This window comes from Primulina tabacum, chromosome 5, assembly GCF_025594145.1.
Source record: "Primulina tabacum isolate GXHZ01 chromosome 5, ASM2559414v2, whole genome shotgun sequence".
Lineage (NCBI taxonomy): Eukaryota > Viridiplantae > Streptophyta > Magnoliopsida > Lamiales > Gesneriaceae > Primulina > Primulina tabacum.
This window is the reverse complement of record NC_134554.1, coordinates 3,576,358-3,600,067: the sequence shown is the minus strand read 5'-3', so window position 1 is coordinate 3,600,067 and position 23,710 is coordinate 3,576,358. Positions and strand designations below refer to the sequence as shown.

At 30.5% G+C, this 23,710-nt stretch overlaps 2 protein-coding genes across 4 annotated transcripts; both read right to left on the bottom strand.

Annotated features, from left to right (window-relative positions):
- Positions 1–13,203: 13,203 nt before the first annotated feature.
- On the bottom strand, positions 13,204–17,606 carry LOC142545586 (putative inactive receptor kinase At2g26730). The gene is made up of 2 exons (XM_075652847.1): positions 16,128–17,606; positions 13,204–14,129 (listed from the first exon to the last, which is right to left on the bottom strand). Exons 1-2 carry the CDS (start codon positions 17,434–17,436, stop codon positions 13,456–13,458), a joined length of 1,983 nt encoding a protein of 660 aa, XP_075508962.1. The 5' UTR covers positions 17,437–17,606; the 3' UTR covers positions 13,204–13,455.
- Positions 17,607–18,900: 1,294 nt separating this feature from the next.
- Positions 18,901–22,412, bottom strand: LOC142545585 (trihelix transcription factor ENAP1-like). 3 transcript variants are annotated; one of them, XR_012820308.1, is made up of 4 exons: positions 22,259–22,412; positions 20,803–21,762; positions 19,078–19,160; positions 18,901–19,044 (listed from the first exon to the last, which is right to left on the bottom strand). XR_012820308.1 is itself a non-coding variant. In XM_075652845.1 (3 exons), exon 2 carries the CDS (start codon positions 21,699–21,701, stop codon positions 20,808–20,810), a length of 894 nt encoding a protein of 297 aa, XP_075508960.1. In that variant the 5' UTR covers positions 21,702–21,762; positions 22,259–22,412; the 3' UTR covers positions 18,901–19,160; positions 20,803–20,807. The 3 variants fall into 3 exon arrangements, 2 of the variants coding, with proteins under 2 accessions (XP_075508960.1, XP_075508961.1); XM_075652845.1 differs by having other exon boundaries at positions 18,901–19,160; XM_075652846.1 differs by having other exon boundaries at positions 18,901–19,160; positions 20,803–21,767; positions 22,259–22,403.
- Positions 22,413–23,710: the final 1,298 nt, after the last annotated feature.

Here is a 23,710-nt window from a genome sequence, read left to right as displayed (position 1 = left end):
TCTTTTTGGTGGTTTTGTTTTCATTTATTAATTAATGAATCTATTACCACTATAAATATATGAGTTGAATATTCATTAATACATATCTCTTTTGTTGTTTTGTTTTCATTTATTAATTAAGAATCTAAACTAAATTGAAGAAGAAAAAAATTTCAATCCTTTTTTGTGATGAAATTTGCAATCCATTTTTAAAAAACACTTATATATATAATGAATTTCAATTGGAATGAAAAATTTAGCTACCATTTTTTAGCGTGTCATATAAATTTATCTTTCATTTTTTGGAACATTTTTCATAGCTATTGACGACTTCTAAAATAAATTGAATAAAAATGAAATTTAGCTATTATATTTTAGAATGAAAAATTTAGCTACCATTTTTTAGAGTGTCATTTGAATTTATCTTTCATTTTTTGGAACGACATTTGCACTCCTTTTTAAAAATAATATGTTGACGAACATATTGTCAGGAATCCAAAAATAAAACTCAAATGTCAACTTTGACACTCAATTTTGAGTGACTGCCAAAATGTCTCAACAACCCACAACTTTTGGACAAGATAGTAACATCACAATTTTGAAATCAAAATGATATTTTCTATTTTATATCAAGAATTCATGATTGAAAAACGATAATATTATATATATATTTAATATAAACTCGTGGGAGCTCATTTAGGCTCACCTTTAAATGAGTCGACAAAATTTCAACATAACTCACTTAAATTGTTTGGCGATGCAGGCCAAACCGACAGACTCAACCCAAATTGACGGCTCATATCAAAACACAATAGATAAAATAGCATCATGACCATAAACATATATGTTCACTTGTTCATATGAAAAACTTTTCAATCAACAAAATTATGACATAATAACAACTCTATCAAACCATAAAAGATTTTTTATCCAAATATAATTCATAAAGGAAGAACAATGAATATAAATTAATAGAATAATGAATTTTATCAAGCCCAAACAACAATGTACTTAAATGAAGTACACAAAAGGTAATACTAAAGGTCACAAGAATATAATAAACAAGACATCAATTTCTACCAACATAAATACAATTGAATGATAATTACTAAAAGGAATTAAATCCTATTAACTTAGCATGGACAATGTCTAGAAAACAAATGCTACAAAGAGGAAAAAGCAAGGTGAAAATAACAAAAAAAAAACGAATGTCGCAAAGAAGAAAAAGAAAGCATGGAAAAAACAATATAAAAAAAAGCAAAGAATAATGATAAAACAAGTGAAAAAAGAATACAGAAGTAATATTAAATGTCACAAGAATATAATAAACACGTGAACAAAAAAATACGAAGGTAATAACTAAAGGTTACAAGAACATAACAAACACATGAACAAAAAATAAATGAATAAAACATCAATTTCTACCAACATAAATACAATTGAATGGTAACTACTAAAATAAATTAAATCATATTAACCTTAATATGAACAATGACTAAAATAACCCATCAACTATGTCAAAATGCAAAACACGATGTCATAATAGTAAGCTCACAAATGGAACTCATAATACAAATGTAATACTAAAGGTCACAAGAACATAACAAACATATGAACAAAAAATAAATGCATAAGACATCAATTTCTACCAACATAAATACAATTGAATGATAACTACTAAAATGAATTAAATCATGTTAACCTTAACATGGATAATGACTAAAATAACCCCTTCAACTATGTCATAATGCAAAACACGAGGTCATAATAGTAAGCTCACAAATGAAACTCATATATTTATAAGGTCACAAGAACATAACAAATACATGAACAAAAAATAAATGCAAAAACATATATTTCTACCAATATAAATACAATCAATCCATTTTTTGTGATGAAATTTGCAATCCATTTTTAAAAAAACACTTATATATATAATGAATTTCAAAATGATAAAAATAATAAATATATGTTTTTGTTTGTTTTTTCATAGCTATTAAATTACTTTTAAAATAAATTGAAAAAAAATGAAATTTAGTTACCATTTTTTAGAATGAAAAATTTAGCTACCATTTTTTAGAGCGTCATTTAAATTTAAACTCGTGTGAACTCTATCTTTATTTTTTAGGATGTCCTTTAGTTTGATTTATATTTTTCATTAATTAATAAATTTTAAAATAAATAGAATACAAATGAAGTTTATGTTTTTGTTCAAAATTTTATAGTTATCCAATTTTTGAGTAAATGTAAGACGATATCAAGTAGATATAGCTCTAAGATGAGTCGACATTTTTTTATCAACTAATGTTAATGCATTTTAAAATAAATCGAAGAAAGATGAATTTTACTCTATTTTTCAAAATTTTATAGCTATCCAATTTTTGAGTAGGTTTTCTGTGAGACGGTTTCATTGGTATATATCCTAATACGGGTCGACCCAATCATTTTCAGAGTGAAAAACAATATTTTTTTCATGATTCAGGTCGGATTGGAGACATGTATCACAAAATTGACCCACGAAACAACTTCATATGAGTTTCTGTGACAATTTTATTTTTAACTTGAGTAAATTAACATCCATGAATAACGTAAATTGTGTGAATTTACATGTATGTCCTTATTTTCGTTAAATAGTATTAAAAAATGCATGTTTTTTTGTTTTTCAGTCATTGATGAATTTTAAAATCAATTAAAGAAAACTGAAATTTTATTTTGAAAAAGATTTACAATCTATTTTTTCAGGTCAAATGTTATATTTGTTACCCAAGACAAGACTTTTATTTCTTATAATTTTGATGTACCGTGCAAAGCCATATACAAACCTAATTGCGAACATAATGAGAATTGCACTGACGTGAGTGTCAATGGGCCAAACCGTAAAATTTTATGCATGAAAGACCCAAATAATTATTTGGTGTCACGAGAGAACACTACAAAAGAATTGAAATGATCTTAAATTGATTTTATATGTAATAATTACTCTTATATACATCAAATTGATAGAAAATGAGGAAAAAGAATGAATTCAAATCTTTTTTATGTGAAACAAATTATTCTTACATTTATAATTACTTAAAACAATTTATAAGATTTTGCTTATATTTTTTAAATATTTTTTTTGCTCGAAAAATAAAATGTTTTTAAAATATTACAATTATCTTCATGTTTTATGTCATGTCAAATTTCTTTCGATGAATACTTGTAGAACTTGTGGCTAATTTTTTAATGACGCGATTTATGTATAGATCTTTATAATTTCAAAATATATCACGAGGAATTTAGAAATTACGGTTGTTGTATGTTCCACGCGTGCAACGCACGTACATGTCTTCTAGTATATATATATAAATGAATTAAAACATGGCTAATAATATTTATCAACTGAAACAAACTAAGCCATAAAAAATAAAAAATCATGATCATAGACGGTATATGAATCAGTGAAATTATCTTATCCACTTGACACACTTTCCAATATGCTTCTTAGTTGATTTTGACAACTCAACAACTCTTTGTCGTAGTTTGTTATAATATGCATATAACTATTTTGGTATGCTCAGCAAGTATCTGATCGTCTTTAACATCTATTATGTTATTTACAATCTTTATCCGGTATCTGACATACTCGTAGTTTGCTTCTTTATCACGACATTTTTTCGGTTTTCTACATTGTTTTTATCTGATAATCTTATTTTTCCGAATATTTTTTTGTTGTTAAATGATTTTTCAGCTTTTGACAATCACCAACTATAACTCTCAAGAAAAAATGCTTTTACTCGTGATAAATTTTCACTTGTGACTAAAAGTATATATAATCTATATATTCTTCAACAACATAACCAATGAATGGTGTTGCACCTTCTTCAAATATTGTGATATTTGTGATATCATTTTATATATTTAGTATCGATATTATCAACATATAGCTATAAGGATAATAAATTTTTAACAACTATTTCTCAATCACTGTGAGAAAAATACTTGAAATCTCTTCAAATGGTTATATCTTAGAATTGTGTCCTCATTTAATTTGACGCAATTCAAGAAAGTCATCTTGATCGTCATTTTTTGGAAGCTTTGAAATAATGATTGTGTGCATCATGTCATGAGGATGATATAGTTTCAATCTCATTTGTTGCGTTTAGAACATAATATTATATTATTCATTGAAACAAAACAAATTTTCTTCTATCGAGTTTATATTTTGTTTTATAATATTTTATATCTTGTGGAACGACATACAAAATTAATCATTGTATTTTAAAAATCTTGAGAAGAGATACGAATAATGTAATTAAGATATGCATATGAGATATCATTCAAATATATGTCAAAATATTTGTCTTATTCAATATCTCATCTAATAATATAACAATTTAGATTTTATGAGCATTTTATGATAGTCAAAATTAATTTGATGAAATATTGTAGAATTTTATTTGAATTTCAATATTTGGCTAAGTGAATTTTTTTGACGAGGAGTTTTCTATGCTACCACTATATATGTTATAAATTAGCTGGTTAGACACTTTGACTAAAAAAAGAGACAAAAACAATCTCGTAGTCACATCGAAATATACCGAGATAATATTGGAGGAAATAAAGTGAAATTGGCTTAATGTCTCAATAAAATGCACATGATTGATCTATTATATTGTGTCAACAAAGTTTTAGAATTATTCTCATACCATTATAAATAGAATGAGAATTATGCACAATTTGTTTTTCATGTATTTCTTTTTCTGAATGAAGAATTTTTTTCTTTTTGAAAAACTATTTTATTGAGAAATATTAGCATTTTATATGACATCCATATGTCGCACAACCATGAAGTAGCAACATGATCATTATATAACACTTAACGTACACATACAATTCTTCAATTTCTTCTTCATTGTGCTTCGTTGAAATTTAAATCTGAATCATTCTTGATCTTAACATTTTGCTTTAAATATGATTTAATATATATGTATATGTTTCATATTGGACCTAATTTCAAATATCTATAAAAAATGTGATTGAATTATATCATATAGAAATTAGGACATAGTATGTAGGACCGAAAGCTTGCCGCTTTACCAAAAGCTATAGCTAGTAGTAATGATGCAAATCAAATCTTTTAAATCGCACATCTGCTCAAGCACCACGGTTCGTCTGCTCTACCAAGCAGGGACAATTATTGCATCCAACAATCTCCCTCCCAATAATTGAACTCCTTGCAATCAATGGGAATCGAACCCGTGACCTTGGCTCTGATACCAATTGTAGGACCGAGCGCTTGCCTCTTTACCAAAAGCTATAGCTAGTAGTAATGGTGCAACTCAAATCTTTTAAACCGCACAGTAGCTCAAGCACCACGGTTCGATCGCTCTACCAAGCAAGGACAATTATTGCACCCAACATAGTAATACACAACATTATTATTTTTTATTTAACGTCTCTTTTTTTTCATCCACTATGTTTTTCTTAACTTTTTTGTTCGAAATTCGACGCATTTCGTAGACTATATGTATGAAAACCAAGAAATTATATAATTCACAGAAACCGTTTATTATTCTCTTCGTAGAACAGAAGACCCAAAATACATGGCTTTGATTGGTGTACTCTCATGTTTATTTTTATATAAACAACAAGGCACATCATATAATATCAGAAAAATCAATTGCCGCCAACAATACTAACCAAAACAAATAAAAAAAATCATAACACAAAGAACCTCGATCAGAAAAAAATGATAACTCAAAGTTTAAAAATAATTTATTTAGTACAATAACAAAGAAATTGAAGTATATACGAGCAATAAAAAACATAAATCACTCTCAAATTAAATATTAACTCATATTATTCACAATTTGTATAAATTTTCCAATATTTTTTTCAAATAAAGAGAAGACGCCTTATTAATGTCATCGTTTTATAGATATTCATTCCACTTCTTTAAAAAAACACAAATGAAAAATGGTGCCTTGAAATCATAATAAAACCATTTAGAAAAGCAGCCGTAAATATATAATACAAAGTCACACGATTTTTCTTAAACCATAGAAAAATATTATACTATTGACAAAATATATCTAGCAACAACAAAGCACGCGTTAACTTGTGATATAATTAAAATTTAGAATCACGCATAATCATTGAATTAAAACAAAATCGCATGCCAAAAATCTACTTGATATTATATATTTTAATAATTTATCCATATTTGTCGTTCATCAGAGGACTCTTAGACCTACCAAATTTTGTAGTTCACCTATTATTTTCATAATAAATAATATTACAAAAATAATATAAGCAAGAACATAAAAATTCAAATTAAAATGCCTTCTATCAATCTAAGTAAAAAAAAATTGATTAGAGAATATAATAATGTCGTAAAAAATTAAATATTAATTTATAGACAGAAGTTTGGAAATACATTTACCCCAATAAATAAAAAATATTATCTCTTGATATTCTGAGACATAAGGTAAAAACGAAGAAATATTTCAATTTTTTAATATTTTGTAAGTCACTTCAAACTAAGTAATCTAAGCAAACATAGAACATGCATTATGTGTTTAAAAATTAACAAAATATCTCAACAATAAAAAATTGAAAAATAACTATTTTTGTTGGATATTTGATTTTGTTTCTCTTTTCTTTGTGCAAACAAACAAATCACATAAACAATCCAAACATAATTGCATGATCAATACAAATGACATATAACAATCAAACATGTTAACGCTAAGGTAAAAAACTCCTCTCATTGCAAGAACACAAAATGATCAAATGGAGCATATTATTTAGTAATATTTATTTAGCAGCATTTATAAAAAAACTGACTTTTCGTGGTTGACTCTAATGAAAAATTGAAAATCTATGGAACGATTGAGGCAGGGATGGTTTATCCTATTCTTTTTATTCACTTTATTTATTAAAACAATATTTTATTATTGAAATATTACTCGACCCTATCCCTATGTTAAAAAAATTACATATAAACATATAATATAAAATGAGGAAAAATAAAAATATATTAATGATTATTATTAAATGAATAGATGAAAAACAAACAAAAAATAAACATGTATTTATGATAGTGATTTTCTGTGAATTTGATGTTAATGTAAATATTAAAGTAATTAATTTTAAGTTTAAAAATAAAAATGTATTAATGAAATGATTATTATTAAAAGAATATATGAAAAAGAAAACATGTATTAATGATTATTATTAAATGAAGGTAAGGATATTTATGTAAATTATTATTATTAAATAAAGGTAAGGATATTTATGTAAATTCACAATTCACATTCATATATATAGATTAGTATATATATAGATATAGATATAGATTAAACCTCGACATATAAATTTATAATTTCTTATTTTCTGTTTTGTTAAATATAATTTTTTTTTGTATTATTTGTAAAAAACTAAGATTATGAAAAATATAATTAATACATAAATTGTAAAAATAAGTTCGAAACCTCTGTTAGCATAATTTTTTGTATTATTTATTTTAATAAAAGAATGTATAACATTATTACTATTATTTGTAAGGTATTTTCACAAAACCAATTAATTATGTAAATTATTATTATTAAATAAAGGTAAGGATATTTATGTAAATTCACAATTCACATTCATATATATAGATTAGTATATATAGATATAGATATAGATTAAACCTCGACATATAAATTTATAATTTCTTATTTTCTGTTTTGTTAAATATAAATTTTTTTTGTATTATTTGTAAAAAACTAAGATTATGAAAAATATAATTAATACATAAATTGTAAAAATAAGTTCGAAACCTCTGTTAGCATAATTTTTTGTATTATTTATTTTAATAAAAGAATGTATAACATTATTACTATTATTTGTAAGGTATTTTCACAAAACCAATTAATTATGTAAATTATTATTATTAAATAAAGGTAAGGATATTTATGTAAATTCACAATTCACATTCATATATATAGATTAGTATATATATAGATATAGATATAGATTAAACCTCGACATATAAATTTATAATTTCTTATTTTCTGTTTTGTTAAATATAAATTTTTTTTGTATTATTTGTAAAAAACTAAGATTATGAAAAATATAATTAATACATAAATTGTAAAAATAAGTTCGAAACCTCTGTTAACATAATTTTTTGTATTATTTATTTTAATAAAAGAATGTATAACACTATTACTATTATTTGTAAGGTATTTTCACAAAACCAATTAATTATGTAAATTATTATTATTAAATAAAGATAATGATATTTATGTAAATTCATAATTCACATTCATATATATAGATTAGTATATATATAGATATAGATATAGATTAAACATCGACATATAAATTTATAATTTCTTATTTTCTGTTTTGTTAAATATAAATTTTTTTTTGTATTATTTGTAAAAAACTAAAATTATGAAAAATATAATTAATACATAAATTGTAAAAATAAGTTCGAAACCTCTGTTAGCATAATTTTTTGTATTATTTATTTTAATATAAGAATGTATAATACTATTACTATTATTTGTAAGGTATTTTCACAAAACCAATTAATTTTATAAATAATATTATTACATATTGATTCGAATCATTAGTTGTTGAACAAATGCTTTGATATTATTTGTAGTCATGTCATGAAAGTGAGTGAAAGAGTAATAAATAATAATTAGTCAATGGATTAATAATAATTAACTAATTACATAAAAGGAAGACAAAGTGTCATTAGAGTACAATTTTAATGAGGATAATAGAGGAAATTCAAAATTCAATCCGTATATTTATATAGATATAGATATAATATTATCTTCATCAAGTTATTGAAAAGTAAATTTTACAGTGAAATTAATTTCACTCTTATTATCTACATATTATTCTCTTCGTCAAGTTATTTGAAAATAAACTTTACAATGAATTTTTTTTTTTTTATTCTTATTCAATGAATGTTTTAATAAGATAAAAAAAATATGAATTAGTCAATGTATTTTGTGGTGATGATATATTGATTAAAAAATAAAAAACTCAAATCACATATTTGAGATGGATAACAAAAATGACAAAAATTTGTGTGAGACGGTATCACATGTCGTATTTTGTAATATGAATCACTTATTTGGGTCATCCATGAAAAATATTACTTTTTATGTTAAGAATATTACTTTTTATTGTAAATATCGGTATGTTGGCCCGTCTCACAGATAAAAATTTGTGAGACCGTCTCATAAGATATATACTCTAAAAAAATAGATGTAGCATTAGGCCATCTCCAACCCAAAACTCTATTTTAAAGCAACTCTACTCTAAAATAGTGCAGTTTCTGCACCAAATACAATGTTCATCTCCAACCCATCTACTTCAAATCCTACTCTAAAAAAGAATATTCTCGAAATATTCTTTTTTATTTTATTTATTTCATTTTTTATAAGTTATTAAATATATATTTTTTAAATTTAGTGATATAATTATAATTTAGTTTGATTCTATTTTATTATCCTTGCACTTAAATTAAATGTATTTGATTTCGTTTTTTTATTTTAATCGTGTGTTTGAATGTTTACATATTATTCAATAAATTTGTGTATTCTATTATGTTATTTACAGTAATGATTTACATTAACCTTTTAATTTATAGATTAGTATGTTAATCAAATAAATTTTAATTATTAATACTAACAAAATATTTTTTTATTTAATATATTAATTAAATGTTTTTAAATTATTTAAAATATATTAAAGAATTCATTTAATATTAAATATATTATTTATTAAATTAATCATAATTTAAAAATAATAAAAAAGTAAATAAAAAAATCAAAAAAAAAATAAAAAGAGAAAACAACACCCTGCGTCAAATTTTGACGCAGGGGCGCTATTTTGGTTGGAGATGCTCTTATATGTAGTTGGAACTCGGGACGGTGGTATATATTTTGATTAAATGGTAGCCTTGTTAAAAAAAATTTGTAAACTCACATTTATGATGACTACTTTTTATATATTTTTAAAATATTTCTTATTTTAATTAATGATAAACACGTTAACTTCGATATTTCAAATCGAACTAATCAAAATATATAACATTTTGTTAATACGAATTAATATTACTTAATAATCATACAAATGTACAAATTTAGTGTTGTGCTTATTTGTCTTTGAGTCTTATCACGCTTTGAATTTATAATAAAGGACAGACATTACGAGGATTATAATGTCCACAAGAAGAAATCGTGGATTACTAATAATGGGAAAATGATTTTTTTTTTCTAGATTTGAGTTTTGATCTTAAATTTTCAAAATTTGATTTTGGTAGACTTTATTTTAAATTTTCTTTTTTTAAGTATGCTAATGTGACAATAGACAAATCAACAATTTTTGATAACACGTCAACATTTTTCGGACAATTCGGAATTTTTCCATGTCATATCAACGTTCTTCGATGCTAACGTTAACTCACCAAAATCAAGTTTGAAAACTTTGTGGACCAAAACCTAAAACAAACAAAATTAATAGACAAAAAAAATATTTTTTCTTGTTAAATTTCAAAAGTTTTATCGTCTCTAGAAACTAAATTCTACAACTTTCCGCACATTTTCAATCATTTTAGCTAGATTTTTTGTATTTGTAAAGAATTCTGGCGGATAACTAAATGATAAACATGTAGAAGCTATTATTATTACTATTATTATTAAAGTCGAGACATGAATATTAACTATTTTAGTCTATCAAATTGTCTCAGTTTTTTTTTTTTTAAAAATACTTATTTCCCATGAATACCATTATTTTTAAATAAAACAAAACATAACATAATAAACAATAATAAGTTTGATAAGAATATATATTTATATTATATTATTAAGTGTGATACTCTTAGAGTAACTATTTTAGAAGATACCAAAATATTTAATTTTATAATTATCCTTCTTACTTTAATAAAAACATTTTCAAGTCATTCCATATTTTAAATAGAAAAAATCTAAACAAAACTTCCCTCTTTAAATCGAACAACTCTTGTAAATAAAATAATTTCGTATTAATTGTTTAGTATTATTTGATCAAATTAAAAATAATAATAACACATATAACGCGTGTGCATCTTGTTTTAATTAACCGAAAGTGTTGTGCTCTTTTGTCCCGTTTTTTGAACGTTGACTTTCTTTATGTGAACAAGCTGACTTCCCCGTTGGAATGTACTAAATTCAACGTCAACCCAAAATTATTCAAAATTTTAAATTTTACATTCAAAAGCCAATATTATCAATAATTAACCAACTAAAAAATATAGACTCTAAACGCTACAAACGGAATATTATACTGGCCTGCTAAAATTAGGATTACTATATTACCAATTATGGCTACAATTTTGACAATTATGTTAGGAAAGAATACCTGTTGACTGTTAACTTTTCAAAGACTTTTAAATTGAATAAGTTTATGATTTCCCATAAATAATTGCACTAGTGAATGCAAGTACGAAGTTAAGAATCCTTGTCTGCAACAGATATTAATGTCAAATTTCTTCTCTATACTCCCTCACAAGCTCCAGGTAGTTTGTAGAAATATTGAACTTCTTTTAGATTGCTTGAAACATATAAGAATACCAGAAACATATATATAAGAATACCTGAACTGGAGTTGCTTGAAACTGTTAAGATTGAAACTTGAACCTAACTCAATCCCAAAAGCTAACTCAAGTGGGAGGATTGTCCAAGACCATATATACAACTCTCAGGTATTTTATCCAACCGATGTGAGACAACTTACACACCCCCTCACGCCCTGGAATGAACATTTGGAGCGTGAAGTTTACAAACGACCCAATTATGGCAGAACGAGTGACCCAACTATGGGCAGTCCAACACGTAACGGTAGAACCTGAAGTGTGTTAGTTGTCCCACATCGGTTGGATAAAATACCTGGGAGTTGTATATATGGTCTTGGACAATCCTCCCCCTTGAGCTGATTTTTGTGGTTGAGTTAGGTCCAAATTCCAATCTTAACATAAACATATATTTTCTTCTTTGATTGAGTTGCCAGGTCCAACTGCTCAACAAAGATCTGAATGTGGATTGTGGAACTGATATATGTAAACCTGCTTCACAGCGTTGACAAGGAGGAGGAGAAGCCAACAAGCCAATTTCGTGGTATTAGTCAAGATGAAGTTCTTGCAAGACAGCTTCAACAGAAATGATTCAAGCAACTGTTTTCTTCTCAATTATGTGCTCCTTTAATTGCTCTTCCCTAAGTGATAATTTGCCTGAACCTTTTATGATTCTGTAGTACCATTATCATTGCATAAGTATTAATGGTTCCTTATTTGCAAATTAGTGTTTATTTCTTTTTGTATGATCTTTGGTTTGCGTAACCACTTAGTTGTGATTAAAGTGACATGGCTCTATTACGCAATTCTTGTTTCAATCTATGTAGGAACAAACGAGTTCTTAGGCGATGGATGCTGATAATGTAAAGATGAGTGTGTTCGACTTCGAAAGAGACGGCCTTGGAGTTGTCGGTAGAGATGAATTTCGAGGAAGAATTTCACATTAACATAGATGCTAGTCTTTGCATCGTTGTTCTCTTTTTAAAGAAAGAAATTTGAAATGGTCATTTTCTTCTTATGGTTCTTTGCTTTGCCTTGGCGAAATTGTTCTGTGTTTCCTATTCAATTTAGGATCCAAGAATTTTGTTGAGAATTTTTGTTCCTGTTTCGATTTTATATCACGTATATTACTTTCTTTTCGTTGCCAGACCAGTATACGAAAATGGCTTCAGCAAAATTAGTTATTTAAAGAGTCTCATTTATTTTTATATGGTATAGATAAGGAAATTTTTTACATATGAAGCTATTAATGAGAACGTAAATATAAATATATTTTTTTGACATGTTTACCACTGCTAGAGATTTTGTTTTGGACACTTCTAAAAAATTATCAAGCGTAACTTGGCTAAAAAAATCTATAATTTTATTTCTGGATTTTTTTTAAGAAAGATGCATTTAAATCATCAAATTAAAGGATTACATTTTATTCTATCTATTCTTGAAAATAAACATTACTTTAATTCACATTTTAATTCACCATTTAACAAAATTACACGTTACTCTACTTCACATCAAGTTCAAGATTTTTATTTTAATATTATTTTGTGTAACTTTAGATTGAGTGTGAAAAAAACTCGAACCAAGCGACAAATACATATCAACCCTGATCCAATTAGAGCAAATGCAAGAAAACGACACCAACCTCTGATAACAAGGTTTAAAGTTTACTGCACAAAGAATCAAACACAAAACAACTAAATCCCTGACATAGTCAACTGTAATCACTTCAAGAAAATCCCACAGAATCCCAACCTCTATAAAAAAAACAACAATTAAACACATTATGCAATAAAACAAGAGGATCACAAATGAATAGAAACACTATAATGAACAAATAATTTGCCACCTGATTTCCGGGTGAGTCAAGCTGTAATTTAAGCTGTGCCACCCGGGGAAGAAGACCTTGGCTCTGTTGGGGGCGTTTGACTGTCTGACCCCCCTCGTAATGCATCATCAGACGACTGCCGTAATGCGTCATCATTATCATCCCTTTTAATTTCCCCGATCATTCTGACAACTTCTTGCATTGCTGGTCTTTGATCTGGCACCATTGCTACACAGGCCATACCTATCTGGAGAAGCTGTACCATTTCTTCCTCCACATTGTGCTGTCTCATTAACTCCACGTCAAAAACTTCTGCTGTCCATTCTTCGCGTACGACACTTTGGACCCATCGAGGCAAATCGATCCCTTCATCACCTAATGAAGGCTGACTAGGCGATTTTCCGGTTAAGAGCTCTAAGATGAGTACTCCGAAGCTGTAGACATCGGACTTGAATGTGACTTTCTTGCTTTCAAGCACCTCAGGAGCGCGATAGCCCATGATGCGATGATTTGGAGGGGTCATGCCCGAGAATAGGGGATTAAGCCCGTATTCCGATATACAAGCATCGAGATTGTCTTGTTTGAGAAGGACATTCGAGGACTTGATGTTTCCATGTGGTAAGTTTCCAAATGCATGAAGGTGTGCTAGTCCTCTGGCAGCACTTGATGCTATTTTTATTCTGCTGTCCCAGTCTAGTGGGGTGCGACCTGAACCTCGAGAACCTGTATCGTACAATAGCCATAAGCTCTTATGTGAATACATGCAGGAAACAATGAATATCAAAGTAATATCAGTCCGACATATCCCAGCCTTCATTACAATGCCAGCTCAGCCGGTTCAGTTATCAGATAATAAAACTGTTGCACATTCGACATAAGCATTCTTTAAGCCGCAATTAGTCTGAGTTCTTCTAAGATATGATGGAACACAAAATTTATGTACATTCAAATGTTGAAAAGTTCTGTAAGCTAAGTATGACATTCATAAGTATGTGTAACGTTATGAAAGGGCAAAGTTAGATAAAAAGAAAAGCAAGAAAAAGTATGTAGTCATCATTGTTCCATGGTTTTGTTTAAATTGAAAAAGAAGAAAAGTAAAGGGCAAGTTTTTTTTATTTGGAGAGAGTTAGCTTTACTGCAACTTGAACTTTGGGACTTAAATGAAATTTTTATTCCATAATAAGTGAAGTAATACAAGAAAGAACAAGATTTTAGAATTTTTAACCTTTTCACTTTAAAAGTAGTTTGTTTTAGTACGTCCATCTTTACTACATCTTGAACTTTGAGAAATTCACTTGAAACTTATTCCACACTAAATTAAAGCAAGAATCATAGAACAATGACTAATCTCAAAATGATTACCCGATTTTAACATTAGCAACTTTTTTTCATCTACTTTGTTTTAAAAGAAGTTTGTTTCACTAAATATATTAAAATAAACCAAAAGAAAATAGTACGGATCCTTAAAGTTATGAAAAACTTTTATTTCCCAACAAGGAATGAGGATTGATTTACGGGTGGGTTACATTTTCATCAGTGGACTCTAACAAATCCATGAGTTAATCTATGCTCATCGGGAACAATTCTTTTCTTATCCAAAAATCATTAGATGTAAAATTACATGTAACAAATCAAACTTTTTTAACTATACACCTTAACTTTAAAAATGCACATCCAGCCATCGTGCTGGATCCACCCTTATGTTTTCCCTATAGATTAATCAGTGGGTAAATACTATGCCCCTTGAGCCTCAAACATGTACACCTGACCATACGAGTCTAACTTTTTATTGTCTTCTATTCTTGATCAAACATTTTCTATTGTATTAGTCAAATCATCACATGCATTATGCATTATGAAAACAGACGCATAATTACTACACTGAATCAGATCAGTTGCACTTTCAATAATGAATAAAAATAATTTAGCTACTGAAATAAGTCCAATAGAGGAGGGGACAAAGTACCCATCTTTAGCGTTTAGCAACTACAAAACGCTCCATTTACACTCATTAAAGCCTCAAGATTTAAATCAAAATTATGCAACATGATCGATGATTTCAGATCTTAAACTATAAAAAAATAAAATAAAAACATGATCGATGATTTCAGATCTTAAACTATAAAAAAATAAAATAAAATTCCTTCTCATAATTATCATAAAAATTAAAATTTTAGTTATTTACAAAAATAAAACTTTCAAATATTGATAAATGCTATAAAGTTGAATGTATACATAAACAATTTTATAAATTGTTTAAAATTACTCTTTAAAATTCAGCAACTTGATGATTCATTATAAAGATGAACTTTTTTGTGCAGGCAAATAAATATATTTTAAGAAATGTTTATGAAAACTGACTAAGGGGAAAAAACAAAAGAAAATAAAACAAAACAAAAAAGAAAATCAAGAACGAAGAAGAACCCCCCAAAAAAAGAATTGGCATTTTTTAAGGAAAGAATTGGCATTTCCAGGGAGAGTGGCAGACAATTCTTTCAAAAAGCCGACAATTGTGCAAGATACCAGTGGAAAATATTCATTCCACATGTATGTAATTGACCATTGAATTGCATATTTTTCCCTTTAAAAATAAAAATAAAAACGGCAAATTTATAATCAGTGTGTGAATTTTTAGAAAATTAACGTTATAAACAAAATGCAAATCAGATTTACCAGGAAAAAAGAAACAGAGAGGAGGAAGAAGAATCAAATTTGACGTACCGTGAAGAAGAGCAGATAAACTCCCGGCAGGCATGTAATCACACACCAGCAATTTCTCATCCTTGGAGTAGTAGAAAGCTCTCAGTGGCAGCAGATTTTCATGCTGCAATTTCCCAATAATTTGCATTTGTTGCTCAAATTCTTTCTTCCCCAACGCCACATCTTTCAGCCTCTTCACCACCACAGTTGTGCCTTCTTCCAGCACCGCCTTGTAGCTAGTGCCTACACTCCCTTTTCCCAATACTTCTGCTGAAGCCCTCAACAAATCCTCCAAATCGAAGCTGTATCCATTTCCATTGAAGAATATGAGTTTGTTTCTTTCCGCTCCGTCTGTGGAACCTCCTGTGATGTCGTCTTTTGATGACGAAGTTCCGATGTCGAGTACTGGCCCTGCTGCCCTGGATGCAGCGTAAGGTTTCGGCGTTTTTGTTGTTTCCCTTGACCTTTTCTTTCTCAGTAGAAGGAATATTAATGCTAGTATGAGCAGCAGCAGCAGTACTCCGCCGGCGACTGAAATGGCAATGATTGCTGCTGTCGATAACTTTTTATGCTTTTTATGGGGTGGAGTGAGGATTGGAGGTAATGTAGGGGAGGGGGACGGAGAAGGGAAAAATGGGTTGCACGGAGGCAATGGGCCGCCGCATAAATCTACATTTCCGGCGAACGCGGATGCCGGAAATTTGGCAAGTATGCTAGGGATCGAACCATTGAGATTATTGTTAGCCACATTGAAATCTACGAGACCAGGAGGAGTTGTACTCGGGATTTTACCGCTAAAGGAATTGTTCCCTAAAAACAAACCGGTTAAACGAGTGAGATTGTTGATAGAGAACGGAATCGGGCCGCTGAAGTTGTTGGAGGACAGGTCGAGACGGATCATCCGAGATAACTCGGTAATCTCAGTCGGAAACTCGCCGGAAAACTGGTTCCCCTGCAAGTACAAGCTGCGGAGAAGTTTCAGCTGGGAGAATTCCGCCGGAATGGAACCGGACAGCCTATTGGAACGTAGACTCAACACTCGGAGCTGCTTAAGCCTACCCAGCGTGTTCGGCGGAATCTCGCCGACGAGGCCAACACCCGGTAATCTCAAATAGTAAACAGATGAATTGGTAGCATCGCACTCGACGCCCACCCAAACACAAGCCGAATCGGACTCATTCCACTGGACCCGGCTCTCGTGTGGGACTTTCGAGATGAAATCGAGGAGCGCTTGCTTGTCCTGAGTGGGCTCCGAGCGAACCCAGCAACCACCGAGTAGCAGCAAGAAGAAAACTGCTTCCAGAAGAGCCTGGTTGAGAATCAATGTCATTGGAGGATGGGAATGGAGATTATTCAACGGAGTTGTGTGGGTGAGAAGAATTTGTTCTGGCAAGAAGCCATGTGAGAAAAAGGCAAAAGGAGTGTGGATTTTGAGAGCGCATAAAGAGTGAAGAAGAAAGGTGAGAAAACGAAGAAGAGTAAGTTACAAGTAGGTTGGTTGGTGTAAATTTAATTAATATACCTTTTTTAGTTATAATTTTGAATTGAAATTCCAGATAAATAAATTTGGAGCCAATCTTGGTCACCGCCATTTAATTTATAAAACTATTATTTGGTGCCAATCTTAGATCCGTCTGGAAATTTATATGCACAAAATCATGGCTTTTTACGGGTCAATAATATTTCTTTCTTTATTCCAATAACATTATAGTCTTTATATTTTTAAAAAAATTGATATATATATTAATGATAATAAGTACTAACATTTGACTACATGAGAAATAATCCATAATCCGGTTTTTTTACTTGTACTTGATTCGGTTTCGGCATATAATGGATTTTTGGTGCTCACCCGTTCACAAAAATATATTTAGTATCGGGAATGGGATCCAGTGAGCTTGGTACTAGTGCGTGTGGAGAAAAAGCAATTGACTACTCCCACAATCACACAAGTGGTATTGTTTTCCGATCAAATGGATATCTTACCAATCAAGGGATCCTTGGCAAAAATGTGATACATAACTAAATTTTATTTCTGAAGATATTGAGAATCGGTGACGACTTCGCCTCTGTCTCCCGAGATTTCAAAATACTCAGTATACTTGTTAATTATCCTTCCGACCCCACCCATATAAATCGAGTTATTTAAGCTGGGTTGTGGCTGATCCAAGCTCGGGTCAATAAGGCGCACACGTAAAATTCTTCACTTCTTGGCATGAGCTCAAGCTACTTGTGCCCGTAATACAAAATTATGGACTCACCGTTAAAACACTTAACAGGCTTGCTATCGAATAATAATTGGGATATAAAAGCTTTCGCTTAATCTATAAGTTCCATCATTAGTTTGCAAATAAATTTTCTTACGAAAGGTAGATGAAATAGTTCAGCTCCTAAACAACCACATAAGTTAAATCTTAAACAAAAAGTTTGTACCCTATTCGATCTCCAACAATAAGTTTGACAACAAACAAAGCCATAACCAAAATTAATTTACTAAATATGCCTAAAATATTCCATATTTGTGTATTTCACCAAATGGCATTATAAATCTTCACAGTTAATCAACTGAAGATCGAAAAGAACGCCTAATCATATAGATATGGTGCACTGCTAATGTATGTAAAAACTAGGAAGTAACGTCATTTTGACTCTCATAACTTAGCTCGACACTAAAGTTTGAATTATCAACGTTAAAAAAAATCTAAAAAACGAACATACAGCATCCACAAATGCCAGAATTTACAAAATGATTTCTCTGTCTCTAAGGTGTAAAACTCGGATAACGCAAAGAGGATGCACCTGAAATTTACCTTTAAAATATCTAAGGACGCAATATGAACACAGAAGAAATAAAATGCACCTGATAATTCTGAAGCAAATTCCTACAACACCGGCGTTCAGTAGTATATTACAATGTAATTTTCTCTGTACCACTTCTATATTACAATGTAATTTTCTCTGTACCACTTCTCTCCCATATTCTATTTTGAAGGATGGAACCTAATCCGGTGGACACCAAGATATTAAACCATCGAGATCCCTCCAAAGAATCTCCTGAAAAATTTAATGCTCGATATAAATCATACATAAGAAGGTTTGCCGTGCGTAAAATTGGTTGACTCCAACAGAATCATTAAGGATACTTTGATACAAACTTTTACAAGCAGATAAATCATAGATATTTTTTTACCACGCGTATTGAGGTTGCTGATGTACGTATAAACTTGACTGCATCTATAATAACAGATATGGAGTAGCTACTTCATACACACTTCCTACATCTACTGATTCGTTCGTATCTAGTTCATGGCGCATAGATGAATCAAATTCATAATGCTTCAGATAACCTCAACTAACGAATACTGACGAGCAAAATCATTACAATAAAAAGTTTAGTTAAGTATACAATATCAGGCAGAAATTTCATAATTTCCTAGGGTAGAATGAAAATAAACATGTGCCATATTTTTCCAAATGATCTCATAAGTGTCCCAACGATTGTACTCAGCGTGGTTAAAGGCACGAGTGACAGGCCCAAGTCCGTGCACCTAAGGACACCCCAACCACGCTGACATCGAAGAGGCACCCAGATGAATTGCGTTCCTTTTACCATTTTCTCATTAAATCAGGGTTCTTGTATTTTCAGGGTTTGAAGGAGTCCCACAATAGTCCAAATTAAATTACCACCCTTAAACCTAAGCCCATCCACTGGCCTGCCTCTATAATGACGATCACCAAACATTTGAATTTTCAGTTTATGCAATATCTGATTCAATTTGCTAAGCTTGAATTGAATTGAATATTATTTTATATATGAGGCTTGCGCCTTGGTGTACCTTGTGCCATTAATAATCATATTGTACTGTGTTTTGGCCTTTACTCGCTATCCTTCATATCTGAACTTCTTTCATTACAATATAGATCTCATTGAAGGTACTCTAATGTGAATATAATAATGACGAGCTGAGCGAAAGTTATCTATGTAATATCTAAAAAGAGTGCCTATTTTTTTCAATTTACAATATCAGTTAGTCCTTTATATATAATTAATAGCAAGTTCTTCGTTTACAACTTGTCATTTATGTTCTTTTCTAGATACAATTGCCAACATTCGTTCATTCTTTAATATTTTAACTCTTGCATTCTTTCAAATCACACGTCCCTGGATTCTGGAATTCGGACCACAATATAGATATAGCGTTACAGCAAAAATAGTCAACATGAACAACAATATGTGTTTTCATTTGCCACTCAAAACTTTATAATTTTATAAACCTGGAGTTGAAATCTGACAAAAGTCAATAAACATATTTCTAAACTAATATATCACGACACATAAATATGAATGCATACAATAAAACAAGAACATAGCAAAAGTAGCAGTTAATTCACTAGTATAACAGAAAAGTCAAGAGGAATAAGAGAAGAATTGAAGAAAGTTGGTACACGTAATCATGAAATTTAAGGACACCCAAAGACACACACAGAAGGATATTCATTCTGAAAAACATCACAAGAAAATCATGACCACAACCTCTAAAAAGAAATCATGAACAAAACCAACAAACATCATTTAAACAAGAGATATAAAAACAATAGAAACATGAGAAACAACAGATTTTTCTACAAAACAGAAAAGGCACAGGAAATCATTTAGAGGCGATTTCTTCACATTCAAATTCACTAATAGAGTTACCTGCATCAATCTTCAATATTCTCCAATGAAGTATCAGTAGTATCATGCTCGTCATCTTCCGTTTCCCTTATTTTAGCAATTTCCGCTTCAGCACGCTCAACAATTTGCTTCCTCTGCAACTCTAACTCTCTCTGAAAATCCTGTCTCATCTTCTCTAATTCCATCATTTGTCTCCTCTTACTCTCTTCAATCTTTTCATATATCTGTCCAAACTTCTGAATCGATCCAGCCAACAACCGAGCAGACTCAGCTTCCTGTCTCTCACCTCCCAAACCCTCCTCCTCCTCCTCCTCATCCTCATTATCCTCGTCTGACTGCCCTGGACTGTCCCTCATTTCGTCCAATACATTAGACCTGTCCAAGTATACATGTGGATTCATAAAAACATACTCCCCCGAATCAATCCCACAGCCCAACCCACAATGACCTCTTGTTCTCATATTCAACAAAACATCCATTTTCTTGAAAAATACCCATTTGCTTCCATGCCCACTTTCCACTTTTGCCCTTTCTTTTTTGTACTTGTTCTTGAGAACATCCAATTGGTGCCTACACTCCACCACAGTCCGCTCAACTCCACTCATCTCCAATACCTTATCAGTCACCTCAGCCCAATCCTCAGCCCTCAAACTCCTCCTTCCAAGTTCCATATACCTTTCTCCCCAAACTTCCAACAGCACAAAGCTCTCCTCCTCACTCCACGTTTCCTTGCGAGGAGTCAGTTCATAAGTAGAGACAAAAGACTCTAGCTTTCTCTTCTTGGGATGCCTCTTCGAGTCCTCATAATAACCATTTTGGGCAAAATTCTGATCAGGGCTCTCTTCATCTTCATCAACATCATCGTCTTCATATTCTGCTGAGGTGTGGGTTTTGTAAGGGTAGAAATTGGGGTTTTTCATCGAGAGTTTCAGTCTGGAAATGTAAAGCGGGCCTTAAATTGAAATCTGGTATTCTTTACTTCTGGACTTGTTTTAAGAATGAGGAAAACCAAATAAAATAAAAATGTATGAGAAGAATATAAAAAATTTAGATGGGAAAAACGATAGCTTCTAAAGCATGAAGCATCATAAAATTTAAGCAGCATATTTCAGTGGACATAAACACAAGAAGAATCATACAAACGAAAAAAATTAAAGATTCCAAAGTAACCAAAAAAATTTAACATATCAATACACTAAGCACGTAATTATCAGCGCTCAAATTTTTAGCATCTAATAATCAGCAAAAAAATTTTACCAAATTTCAGCACCTAATTTAGCAAGTAGATTATAGGAAATTTGAAAAGCACATCACATAATTCATAAATTTAAGAGAAATTACAGCATAATTCGGAAACTGATCAAAATCTTGCAAAGGGAAAAATGATTCTCACACTCTCAAACATAAATTTAATAGAAAAACTGATAATCTTCAAGAGAAAAAAATATTGCAACAGAGAATGGATGAGAAAAAGTACCTCGGATCCGGAGTGTTCATGTAAGCCTAAGGTGATCATGGAGATCGAAAACGAAGCTTCTGCGGTGCTTGGGAAAAGCTTAGGGTTAGCTCAACTTTGCTCCATCTGCTGTTTTGGACGTTACGCTGGTCGAAGTTCTTATATATTAATATATATATTATAAACAAATAATATATAACCAGATATAAGATTACATTTGGACACTGATGTTGCTGAAATCCGCGATGGTAGCTGGGAGGTCGGATCTTTGCTTGGGGACCTCGGATCGGATCTTCGGAAGGTATCTTGGAGGTCGGAGCTCAAGTCAGATAATAGAAAACTGACAGATTAGTGTGTGCGCTAAGAGAATGTGAATATACGAATGAATAAACAATGAACGGAACCTGGTATTTATAGGAGAACAATAGAGTCTTTGTTTTGGTAGATTTAGATCTTCAGAATCTTGCGGAAGATTTTATTATATCTCATAGATTTGATTTAGATCATGTAAAGATTTGGTAGATCTTGATAAGTTTTATCTTTCGTGGCTTGATTCTTGCGGGCTATTTGGTAGTGTCCAAGAAAGAGTTCTCGTAAGTGTGAGCTCTCCCGTCATCTCGACCTCATAGGAGGTCGGCCACCTACTTTTCGACAAATGCGCAGACGTCGTCGTGGGAGGTCGGCTCGGGTCCTCAAGGGAGGTCGGCTCGGAAGCTCGGCATATTAAGCTCCAGACCGTGTAACTGCTTTTGGGAGGTCGGCCGAGGTGACCTCCCGGATGACCTCCCGCAACCTTTGCGGTAGACGATCTCTCACAGGTTCTCGAAAGTTGGGCCTGATGTATAAGGGCTACCGAGAGTGGGCCGAGCCGGTCCTCAATCCGGGGGTATCAGATAGATTTTTTAAATTGTTTTTACGATATAATTATCATTATCTCATCATTTTCCCATAAAATTCATTCAGATTCTTACTCGGAAAAACTTTTAAAACGTAAAAAAAAGGAATTATAAAAAAAATACAATATTCATTTCCTAAAAATTTAAAATTGATAAAATATCTTTTACTCGATATTCTCATAATGTAATGAGAAATCATAATTTTGAGAAATACTGAAATTAATAAAATTATTAGAGTAAGTATCTTTTGAGACGGTCTCACGAATCTTTATCTGTGAGACGGATCAACCCTACCGATATCAACAATAAAAAGTAATACTCTTGGCATAAAAAGTAATATTTTTTATGGATGACTCAAATAAGAGATCCGTCTCACAAAATACGACTCATGAGAGCATCTCACACAAGTTTTTGAAACTACCAAATTACTACTAATGTTGACAAAATGACGAGTCTCGAACCGATTTTGCCAAATGCAGGATCCGTCCCACCCGCACCCGACTTTTAGACTTGAATGGTCCGATCCAGGTTGGAACCATTAGTTGTAATTTGGTAGTTTCAAGTCCAAAACTTTTGA